Raw genomic sequence first — 12,290 nt, 5'->3', positions numbered from 1 at the left:
AGATGAATTCTCAAATAGTGATCTGTATCTAGTAAGCAAGTCTTCAGACTACTGTGACAAAGTTGGGAGCAGTTTATCACATAGTACAAAACTGTGTCATAATCAACTGCCCCTTGGCATATGGGCACTGGAGACAACACCGACACCTCTTAAGTTGTTTTACTTACAAGGTGATTTTTAAAAAATCAACACTTAGATTTTTAAATACTTGTCCAGATTTCTCTTAGAGTATTGGGGAAAGTTGGAGTGAGAGGTGGCAGTGTCAAAGGGGTATCCTTAAATAGATACTGACAAATATTAACAGAAAATAAGATACTAACAGAAAAGCAAAAAGGAGATGCTAAAGAGCCACTGAATTTTAAAACATTGTAACATGTAGAGAGTCTTGACCTGAAAGAATGTGTTTGCCTCTATATTAGTATAGTAAGTCAAGGTAGTCTTTTCACCCATTGTCTTGAGAATTATCTTTTGGGATGGGGGTAGAACTATGCTAGGGCTTCCCTGGTGGCTCAGTGGTAAGGAATCTTGCATGCCAAGCAGGAGACATGGGTTCAGTCCCTGGGTCAGGAAGAGTCCCTGGAGAAGGAAATGGCAACCCACTCTAGTATTCTTGCCTGGAGGATTCGATGGACAGAGGAGCCTGGTGGGCTCCAGTACATGAAGTCTCAAAGAGTTGGACACTACTTAACGACTAAACAGCGACAAGAACTAAGCTATTCGGTACTAACTAACAGTAGTCACTAACCCTATGTGCTTGTTTGAATTCAGATCAGTTAACACTAAAGAAAACTGGAGTTTCTCAGTCACACTAGCCACACATTTCAAGGTGTCATTAACCCCACGTGACTAGTAGCTGCTGTATCGGACAGCATAGATACAGATTACTTTATTTATCATGGAATGTTCATTGGACAGCCCTAGTATAAAGTAATTAAGTGGCTGTTCTCATAATATACTTTAATTCTGGTTATTGTTTTGTAGGACAAGCATGCTAAAGGCACACCAGGTGACTACAAGAAATCTAAGCCTTGCTGTATCAGACTGCTTTTGGAAAATGGTACGAGAGTCAGTTGAACAACAGGCTGATAGTTTCAAAGGTACGTTGGGTTTTTTTAAAATAAGCTCTCAAATTTATGTATTTTATTACCTGACAGACTTAGGTGTCCATCAGATTCTTGACTTCCTTCAACAGTTGCTTTTCATTCATTTATTATAAGATAGTATGTGGGAAATGGAAAAATACCAATCTTCAGTTGTATGAGAGCAAGATTTTTCCTTTTGGAGGAACAATTGCTAGGAGCACATTACAAAGTTTAAACAGAAAGTTTGCAGTAATGTTTGAGAGAAAGAGCCTAGCAAACTGTAGAGAACTCAGATTCCGCCTTGTTAGAGGAATGAGAGGAAATGTGTTGGGCGGCAGAGCAGCCAGTGTACTTTAAGATATATTGTACTGGTTTCTGAATCCCAGGCCTTCCTTTTCCATGGATTTGCTTGCTTCCATAGTTTCATTTGGCCAGAGTATACTCTCCTTCCATTTTCTCATTAGGAAATCCTACCTATTTATCCCATTAGTCCCTCAGCAATCTTGTATTATTCTCATTTTACCAAAGAGCAGACTGAGGCAGAGAATAACTTGCCTAAGAGTTATAACTTGCCTACAGAGTCGGACATGACTGGAGCAACTTAGTATGCATGTATGCGTGCATTGGAGAAGGAAATGGCAAACTACTCCAGTATTCTTGTCTGGAGAATCCCAGAGATAGAGGAGCCTGGTGGGCTGCCATCTGTGGGGTCGCACAGAGTCGGACACGACTGAAGCGACTTAGCAGCAGCAGCAGATATCGAGAGCCCAGAGTATTCAGGAGCTATCAGTGCACATTCAGAAATTCAGTTAATATACCAGATATGTGAGATAGCCTTTAACCAATGTGTCTGGAATGAAGGAGAATCCTCAAACCTGAGCATCTTTCCTTCTTCCTCAGCAACACGTTTTAACCTTGAAACTGAGTGGAAGAATAACTATCCTCGCCTGCGAGAACTTGACCGGGTAATATTTGTGTGACTTCTGAATTTTGTGTATATCTACTTTAATATTGTCCTCTAACAAAATTTAAGTTGATGAATAAAATCTGGTAAGCTAAATTGTTTTTAACCATGATTACTAATTTTAGAGTTACAGGAATACATTTGAAGGAACAGTTGTCACTTCTACAATAATTTAAATCATTTATTACATAATACTAAAAATCAGGGATTCTAGCATATGCAAGCAAGTATTTAAAAAAATTTTTTCTGAGAAGTTGAAGACTATTCTTTCAAGGTCTTATAAATTAACATGTTTATATAATATAAACTTTTAAAAATTATGCATCAGCTTTTTAACCTTTTTAGTATTTATACTCTTAAGTTAATAGGACTTAAGTATTGGTTTTCCTTTATTTTAAAATGCCATCAGTTGTAAAATAGCATCAGATACTGTCATTACTATGGTAAATTAATATGTGTTGACAGCTGTCACATAACATTACATGGAAAACTTACCTAAGAAAATGTTACATGAAAAGCTACATTCAGAATTGAGTGAATAAGGTAGGCATTTGTGTCAGTTTTTGTGTCCTTATCTGGTTATTGGCATTCCTAAAAAGAGTCTAGAAGAGAAGAGCATTACTTGCAGGTCATGGATGCTTCAAACCTAAGCCCAGCCAGTAGCCTGTCACAGGCTTTCCTTTTAGTTATCTCTGAAAATCATAGCAGGGCAAATTGACTGTCTTATGAGAATCTTACTTAATTGTATCTGTGTTGCCTAGAATGAACTATTTGAAAAAGCTAAAAATGAAATCCTCGATGAAGTTATCAGTCTGAGCCAGGTTACCCCAAAACATTGGTGAGTATTTGACCTTTTCTCAAAGACTTTACTATGTGAATTATAATGGAATACTAAAATTTAGATTGATAAGGCAGTGATTTATTGTAGCCTTGGCTCATCCCCCAAGCACTTAGTAAACAGACAAGAACATAAAAATGTCTTTTTATAAAATAAAACCACTATTTTAGTCTAACCAATTAAATATTTTAAGTATAATGAATTAGGTATTTATTTAAGTATCTCGGAGAAAAGAGATTCTGAAAGATAGCTTTCGCCATGCTCTTTTGAAATCTTAATTCATCTTAGGTTTTTCCTTACCTTATACTTAAAAAGTACATATTTCTATAAAATCATGTATTTTTTAAGTATAAGGTAAGGAAAAACCTAAGATGAATGTTTTGTTAGATCGTGCTTTAGCTAAGTATCAAACAGTCTGTCAAAACAAGTTGTTCTTGTTTGATCACACATAGAGAACAAAACTACAGAGAAAGTTGATTTGTAGAAGGAGAAGAGTATATTTTAAAATTCTCACATCTACATAAGAACACTGGTGCTTTTATAATATGTGTCTAATATGTTTTATGGAAATCACATTTGAAAATGAATCCTATTTGAGGTTTTTTTAAGATAGCAAGTAAATGTACTCTTGAAAAATACTCATGCAAATTGCTTTTAAGGCCAACTGTCATCTTCAATTTATGTTTTATATCGATGTGTTGGAATGGCACTGTAACCAAACTAGGGTCCATGTATCTTAAGCAAGCTATATATAAATATCCTTTAAGTTTTTATAATCTGTATTATAAAATTAATAAATAACATTTAAAAATTACCTTCATAATGAAATCAGTAGTATTTTAAGAATTTATTAACCTCAGAGTAGAACTGTCTTTACTGCCGTTTATTATAAATATTTTTTAACTATTATATGCTCAGTTGAAGATTATCAAAATTGAACACAGACAGTAGTATCCATTCCTGAAGTTTATATTCTGTGCTAGTTTCCTTATGTTGATGCCCTTTCTTCCTCAGTAATCTCTTAATCAAAATTTGATTTTGATTTTAAAGTAAAATCTCTTTTCTCTCTTGATCAAAATTTGCCTATTTTTAATCTCTTCTCCTTGTCCAAAAAAGAATTCTGATCTTTCCTATATTTGTTGATTAATCTGAGCCATCAAGAAAGTGTACACACACATATACACACACAACAAATTTGTTATCTTTATTGGAGATGCAAGTTCCATCCTTGGGTTGGGAAGATCCCCTAGAGAAGAAATGGCAACCCACTCCAGTATTCTTGCCTGGGAAATCCCATGGACTGAAGAGCTTGGCAGGCCATAGTCCATGGGGTCGCAAAAGAGTCAGACACAACTTAGCAATTAAACAGCAGTGCTTTTCTGTAAGTCATCCAGCTTTTGAAGTTTGCCAGAGATAGATATGTGTGTGTCTGCATGTAAACATATACATACATACATACATACATACATACAGAATGAATAATACTATTGACCTTACTAGATTGTTTGAGGATAATGTACAAAAAAAGTGATTTGTAAAACTATAATAACTGTAATGCTATTTATGGAGAAAAATGTGCCTTTGTAAATTTCTGGCATCATCAAATGGAATGGTTAGTTTTGTTTGGACAGAGGAAGTTTGAAATCAAAGTATACCTACACTTAAGTGAGCCTAGAAGATAAACGCTTGGATGGTGAAGTGAGTTGTGAAGGGACAAGAAAACTATATTGTCAGATTGCCTGTTGAGCCAGCAAGGAGAGAACTAGGATACCTGGTTGCTAGAGATTTATTCTTTGAGTTGCTGGATATTTTCATCACCACCCCTCTTTTTCCCCAGATTCTGTAGATTAACACAAACATTGATCGCAGGTCCTAATCTTAGCTGTTTGTGCCACATTGATATCAACTGCATTGCACCCAAAATGTTTTATTTTTGTGACATAGTTTATGTTGTATTAGGTAGTATCTTTTTGCTGCTTAATGTCTTATGTGACATTTTAGGGTACACCTCTATAATGTTTATTATTATTTGAGTCAGAGGACTGTTTGATCTGTATTTGGTGATCCAGAAGCACTCTTACAAGCTTCTTGTCTACTGTACCTCAGTTATATTTTAAGAAAGTTATTGGAGGTTTAGATTTGACTTATGATTCATTATAGTGAGAAATAAACTCTCAGTATTTTCACATAGTATACTTACTTGATCATTAGGAATCGATTATGGACACTAGCAGTAGATAATTATCCTTATTTAGAAGGATAACTGGCTGGATTTTTAGAAATACACTTAAAAAATGGTATCATGGTATGCATACATTTTTTGGTGAGAAGTATTAAGTTTATTTTGTTGAAGTTAAAAGAATGAAAGGAAAATAGGAATGCATAGTTAAGCACCCTAACTCAGTTCTAAAAAATCAAAAAATATTTTTATAAGCTGAGATTTAAAGAATATATAGGTGCTAGGTAAGCCAGTGACCAGAATATTTCAGAGGCCAAGAGATGAGAGCAAGAAAAATGACACGGGTAACTTAAGGCAGTTACTTATGGTTTTAGCATAGAAGAAGCAAGAGACAGATGAAATAAATGTAAATTTAAACAAAATATAGATGATTAAGGGCCTTAGATACCATGTTCAGAAGGTTGGAATTTGTCCTACAAGCAGTTAGAACCAGTGAAGGGTTTCACTGAAGAGTTTCAGATTTGCATTTTAGACAGATTTTTGTAATAGGGGTAGTGGAATACAGGTGGAGAAAACTGAGCAAGGAGACAGTTGGCTATTGAGATAGTCTAGATGAAAAGAGAATAGTGACTAGAATAGTAGTTGTGCAGATGGAGAAGAGAGTACATTTTTGAGATATTTGAGAGGTTACCTAGAGGATAGACGTGATAGTATAAGTGTAAAAAAATTGAAAACAAGCTTTTTATTTGGAATTACATAATATTTGATTTATGCATAGAGTGGATTGCTCTGTAGCCATTGAAAAGTGTAGGATGTTAACATGGAAAACCATGTACTATATAGCTTTATATTGTATTAATTAAACAGTATGTGTAATATCACCTGTGTCAACACACAAATAGTAATGTAGGCATTAAATTTTTTAAATGATAAATTAAGCTGTGAATAGTGATCATCTGGTGGCTTAGATGGTAAAGAATCCACCTGCAATGCAGGAGACCTGGGTTTGAATCCTGGATTGGGAAGAGCCCCTGGAGAAGAACATGGCAACCCACTCCAATATTCTTGCCTGGAGAATTCCATGGACAGTGGGGCCTGATGGGCTGCAGTCCATGGGGTCACAAAGAGTCAGACATGATTGGGTGACTAACACTTTTCCTTTCAGTGAAAGAGAAATTATGGAGGACTTCTTTTTTGTATTGATTTTAAATTATTTTATGGAGTAAGTCCTATGCTTTAGAAGAAGAAAGAAAAAAAATTTTAATTGAAAGAATATATAGGTAAAGTTTGGGAGATAAAGAGGGTAATAAATAGAACTATAATGGTAACTGTATTTTGTATTTTAGTGGTACATGGGGTCGCAAAGGGTTGAACACGACTGAGCTACTGACCTGAACTGAATCCCTGGATGATTGCAAAACTTAGAGTAGAGAAGAAGCCTTCAGTTACCTAGAACATATGCTGGGGAATTGGCTGAGGACTGGGGAATTGTAAGCTGAGGACTAGTGGTTTGGAAGAGAAGTTGTGGGATTGGGAGAACATAACTTCCTCTTCCTAACACTGAAGCATATGCAGCTAATTAGGAACTTCCAGGCAGAATTTGAAGATAATCATTCAGGGTCCTTTGCAAAAAGTTACCTAAGGTTTGTCAGATTTTGATGGTCTGGAATTTTTTTATGATCTCTTTGAAAAGGTGTATGGGTTGTAGAGTCTTGTCACAGACTGCAGCAGGAGCAGCAAAAGGCCTTCGTGGTCAGAGGCTGACTCCTGATTTTTTGTTCATCTTTCAGAAGTCTTGAGTTTGTGTTTAAAGTTGCCGGAATAGATGACGCTGATAAGCTTCTTTTCTTCCATCTTGCTCTTAAAATTCTCCCATTATCTGTCATTGTCGCCATGACTAAATGGACTTTGTCCTTCTGACCCTCAGTGTGCATCCTCTCCCCACACCCTTTCTGTCTCCTTTCTCCCTCCCTCCCTCCCTTCTGTTTTATTGAAATATAGTTGAGGTACAGTATTATGTTAGTTTCAGTGTGCCACACAGTGATTTGACATTTGCATACCTAATGGAACAATCACTGTTAAGTCTAGTAACCATCTGTCCCCATGCGAAGTTATTACATTATTATTGGTCATATTCTCCATGCTGTATATTATATCCCTGTGACTTATTTATTTTACAACTGGATGTGTATACCTTTTCATCTTCTTCAACTGTTTGGTCCTCCCTTGCATACTTTTGTTTTCTGGTTGTAATAGAAAAAAGACCTGAAAATTAGCAAAGGAAAACCTGCAGTTAAGCTCATTGACCCAATAGACTTAATGTTACACAAAATGTTGAGTGAATATGAGTCAACTTGCACAGTAGGGAGTGTTGACTCTCCTCAACCAAGAAAAATACAGTTTGGCTTTTGGACAGAAGAGGTTGTTTCTATTACCCTGAGCTTTGTAACTGTATCCGAAAAGGTGAGATTACTTTTAAAACTGATCACTTGATAAGCAGCGTGTTTTTGTATGTTGTAGCACTATTTTACAGTAGAGATTAATTTTGGAGAATTTGAATAGATATTTTCTAGAGATTATAAATTTTTTCTTGATTAAAATAATTTTCTTTTTTTCTATTTAGAGAACTGTGTTCTTGTAAGATGTCTTTTAAGGTACAATTTTCAGCTTGATTATTCATCCTTTATATTATCATGAAATGTTGAGCAGTTTTATCTAGCAACATACCGTAGCATCTCTGTGCTCTATGCTGATAAATTATTAAAATTGTACCAAGAAGTGTACAGCCTTGGACTCTGCTTCACAGTCAACACATATAAAGTGTGTGTTAATATTAGGTAAATGAGTACATAAAAAGATACTTAGAATTACTAGTCATTAGGGAAATGCAAATTAAAACCATACTGAGATACCACTGTACATCTATTATTACAATGACAAAAATGAAAATGACTAATCATACCAAATGTTGGCAAGATGTAGAGGATTTAGAACTTTCATACTCCTCTGCTGGGAATGTAAAGTGGTTCAGTCAATTTGGAAAATGGTTTGACAGTATCTTATAAAGTTAAGTATATAATTACTGTATGATCCAGACATTCCACTCCTAGCTATTTGCCCGAGAGGAATAATAGCCTATGTCATACACAAACTTGTATTGATACATGAATGGTCATAGCAGCTTCATTTGTGATAGCCAACAACTGGTAACAACCCAAATGTTCATCAGAAGGTGAATAAGTAAACAGATTCGTGTAATGGAATATTCAGTTCAGTTCAGTCACTCAATCATGTCTGACTCTTTGCAACCCCATGAACCACAGCACGCGAGGCCTCGACTATCCATCACCAACTCCTGGAGTCCACCCAAACCCATGTCCATTGAGTCAGTGATGCCATCCAACCATCTATTACTCAGCAAAAAAGGAAGTGAAATACTAATTATCCACAATGTTATGGATAAATCTCAATTATGCTGATGCAAGAAGACAAAATAAGAGTACATGGTATATGATTACATTTACATTAAGCTGTAGAAAATATAATCTGTAGTGACAGAAAGTAAATCTAGTGGTTACAACTTTTGCAGATGATGAATATGTTCATAATCTCGATTACTGTGATGCACAGATGTGTATGTATGTCAAAACTTTAAATATATGCAACTTATTGTAACTTAATGACAATTTTAATGATACTTCAGTGAAGCTGTTTATAAAAAACTTGTTATTATGTTTGAATTTGGTGTTCTTGGAACTTTTTTTTTTTTAATTTCAGGGAGGAAATCCTTCAGCAGTCTTTGTGGGAAAGAGTATCAACTCATGTGATTGAAAACATCTATCTTCCAGCTGCACAGACCATGAATTCTGGGACTTTTAATACGACAGTGGATATCAAGCTTAAACAGTGGACTGATAAGCAGCTTCCTAATAAAGCAGTCGAGGTTAGGATATAATTTAATTAAATGGGTAAGAAGCATTATCTGAAGAGAGTAGGAGCTGTGAATTTTATGATTTATTCCCATCACAGTCTCTATAGTTCCTTTGGTTCTTAAACTCCTTTTATTCTTTATTCCTGATCTCTGTGTTGGGATTAACTTTAATGCTGCTATCGTTACTACTATTAAAAAATTTTGCTAATTGCTATGGTGTTGGTGTGAGGGTATTGGTTCTCCTTCCAAAGGTGACATTTAACAAAACAAGCAAAATTTGCTTGAATATGAAATACCTTTAACTTCTTCTGTGGTTAGATATGCCATACGGAAAATGTTTAACAGATGAAACATTTCATTTGTTTTCTGCAGGGTTCAATTTTAATTAAATAGTTTCCTTGGTTAAGACCCTGCCAAAAGGTTAGGCTAGGAATATAAGAAAGTTACATGTTCCTCTTAGAGAATGCATTTCTAATACCTGTGTTACCTTGGTTCTACCACTTTGCAACTGTGAGATCTTTGGGCTGTTTGCTTAGTAATGTTTCTGTTTTCTCATCTCTAAAATAAGGGGGACATGTGGCCTACATAAAACATTGTTATAAGGAGTCAAGAGTTAACATGTAGAATACGTAGACGATGTGTGGTCCATGGTAACCACTCGGTAAATGCCAACTGCTTTACAATGATGACCATCATCATCCAAATTGATCTTGCCATGCACATTACTTTGAAGAGTGATTGTTGTAGCTCAGAGTCAGTGTGTTCTCTGCCTCTGTGTGAAGTTGCTCACAAAATTAGAATCCATGTTAAAAATAATTTTGTTTTTCATACTTACTAGAAACAAAATGTCAGTGTCTACTTATTCAAGTGTATTTTACCCTTGCCTATCCTGCCAGTCTTTGCTTCTTTATCTCTGCTCTCAATTTCCTCAAGTCTCTTTTTCTAAGAACCCTTGCAGCCATTCTGCCTTCAGGTGTTCTGACCCCTGGTCTCAACACATTCCCCCTAAAGTAATAAGAGAGCTGCTGCTGCCTCTTCTCACAACTGGCCCTGACATGGGCTGTGTCCCATGATAGCATATTTTCATATCCTAAGGTTCAAGCAGTGGAAGCAGTCATGAAAATGGCAAGTGACTCTCTCTTTTGCTACTTTCTCCCTTCACACCTAGGTGTGGTAGGAAGACATGAACCTGCTGAAGGTCAGGAAACAGATTTTAATACCTCACTCTCTATTCTTGGACAATCACCTTCTTTATGCCATAATTTCTTCATGTTTAAAATGAAGAGGGCAGAATGTTAAGTACAACAGTAACTAGCCCACGCAGTCCTAAGTAGGTTTAGTTCTTAATTGCTTTTGACACTGTTCTGTCGTTTCACTGTTCAGATCATTGGGAATTGGCAATAGTACAAAACTCAGTAGTACTCACCTTTGTTTGAAAGTGTTGACACATTGCTTCATATGTTTGCATAAGGGCAAAGATGTGAAAAAGACTAAAACATTAAGAAATTAAAAACTTTTTACAGTATGAAAGAGGCAGGCAAACTCAGATGTTGTACAGAGTGAAGTAAATAAGTAAGTGAACTGAGTCTGGTGGCGGATGGGGGCTGCATGCTTTCTCTGCTTCAGTGGGCAGAGGTGTGTAGAACGTGGGCCCAGTGTTGCTAGACAGTTCAAGTGAGACTGGGAACAGATTTTATATGAAGTCTCTCAGTTTCTAAATGTTGGTTACTAATTTTTTAAAATTTAGGAGGCCATATATGTGTTGTAGTAAAACATATCAGTAGGCCAACTCTATCCCACCAGCTACTAGTATGAGGTCTTTAGGGTAGAGTTTATTTATATTTGCTATCTGTTTTTAAAAATGCGATTTCATAATGTAATTTCTGATACACTGATTTATCACAGCTACTTGGCTTATATTCATGTGTTTATTGTTCCTGTTACACATTAAATGAAAGTATGAATATAAATACAGCTTTTTTCTTTTAAATCATTCTAGGTAGCTTGGGAGACCTTACAAGAAGAATTTTCCCGCTTCATGACAGAACCAAAAGGAAAAGAACATGATGACATATTTGATAAACTCAAAGAGGCTGTTAAGGAAGAAAGTATTAAACGTCACAAGTGGAATGACTTTGCAGAGGACAGCTTGGTATGTCATTTGTATGTTAGGGTGCCAGTCTCCTATTTTTGTATGATTTCTCAAATTGATCTTCTTTTATAGGAGACTGTTTTTATGAGTTTAAATTAGGTTCTGAGTTGAAAATAATGAAGGGAAGAAATAGATTTATAGAATGCAACCGGCCTTTTGACGTTTCTCTGCCCTTCTAAAATCACCCTCTGCTCTTTCTTCCTTGGCTATCATTTCAGAAAAAAAAAATCAAACCTTACAGTAAACAGGTTTCTGTAAACTTCCACAAAATTTGCATGGGCCTGAGCTATAGATGCTTCTCATTTTACCCTCAGTGATAACAAAAGGAATTAGATGCATTGGTTTTCAGTGGAACTGAGTCAAAATGTTTAGAGACTCCTAAAATCATATGTTGGATGCTTACATGGTACCAGAAGCTCGGCTATGTATTTTATAAACTTTATTTTATTTCATTCTTAAGCATATCTATTATTGTCACTGGCAAAGCTGGGATACACGCTCCCTCTCTGTCTTAGTTATAAAGAAAGGCCTGGCTCCTGACCTTCATCACCTGATAAATCTTTTATTATGTAGAATATTCTCATCACCATAGTCAAACCTTCATTAAGCACGGGTTCTGCTGAGTTATGAGAGGAACTGTTGGTAAGAATGCTCTGTTTTCTGGAAATGCATATCTCACTATGGGCTAATCCTAATTATAAGGTGGTTTTTTTTTTTTTTTTTAAAGAAATGTTTGTCTTCATATTTGAAAGCCATATTCATTTTTATTAAGCGTCTTACTAAGATTGGTTTTCTGAGAGAGAATGGTGCCATTTTCATTCATTCATTAATTTAAAAAGTGTAAGATTTGAAAATAAGTAGTTAGGATTGTGTAGGCCTTTTAAGCCTCCTTCCGTTACATTTTCCATTGCTGTTAACAGTGAGATAATGTTTATTGCTTTTTTTCTTCTTTTCCTTTTTTTTGAAAATGCTAACATGTAGGTCATACGGCAAAAAAGAAGCAGTAGATACAATCTGAACCATTAGCTCCTGAGTACCAGGATTCTAGGGTGTAACTTGAAGTATACAGGATGCTGACGCAGGCAGATAATGGGACCCTCTGCATTTGCATGGGAGGGACATACTTTTATGTTATTGTAGATAC

At 35.7% G+C, this 12,290-nt stretch overlaps 1 protein-coding gene across 5 annotated transcripts in view; it reads left to right on the top strand.

The window, feature by feature from the left end:
* Positions 1-12,290, top strand: part of OPA1 (OPA1 mitochondrial dynamin like GTPase) — an 81,344-nt gene that overhangs the window by 34,486 nt on the left and 34,568 nt on the right. For all 5 annotated transcript variants that reach the window (XR_006270341.1, XM_043473343.1, XM_043473342.1 and 2 more), the window contains 5 exons: positions 982-1,097; positions 1,983-2,047; positions 2,808-2,884; positions 8,841-9,006; positions 10,994-11,146. Coding sequence is in view for 4 of the 5 variants with exons in the window: in XM_043473343.1 (XP_043329278.1) it covers positions 982-1,097; positions 1,983-2,047; positions 2,808-2,884; positions 8,841-9,006; positions 10,994-11,146 (577 nt within the window). In the remaining variant the exon portion in view is untranslated. The remainder of the gene's footprint in view (positions 1-981; positions 1,098-1,982; positions 2,048-2,807; positions 2,885-8,840; positions 9,007-10,993; positions 11,147-12,290) is intronic.

This window comes from Cervus canadensis, chromosome 7 (assembly GCF_019320065.1).
Source record: "Cervus canadensis isolate Bull #8, Minnesota chromosome 7, ASM1932006v1, whole genome shotgun sequence".
Lineage (NCBI taxonomy): Eukaryota > Metazoa > Chordata > Mammalia > Artiodactyla > Cervidae > Cervus > Cervus canadensis.
Note: the sequence above shows the minus strand (reverse complement) of the source record. Positions and strands in the feature narration are given on the sequence as shown.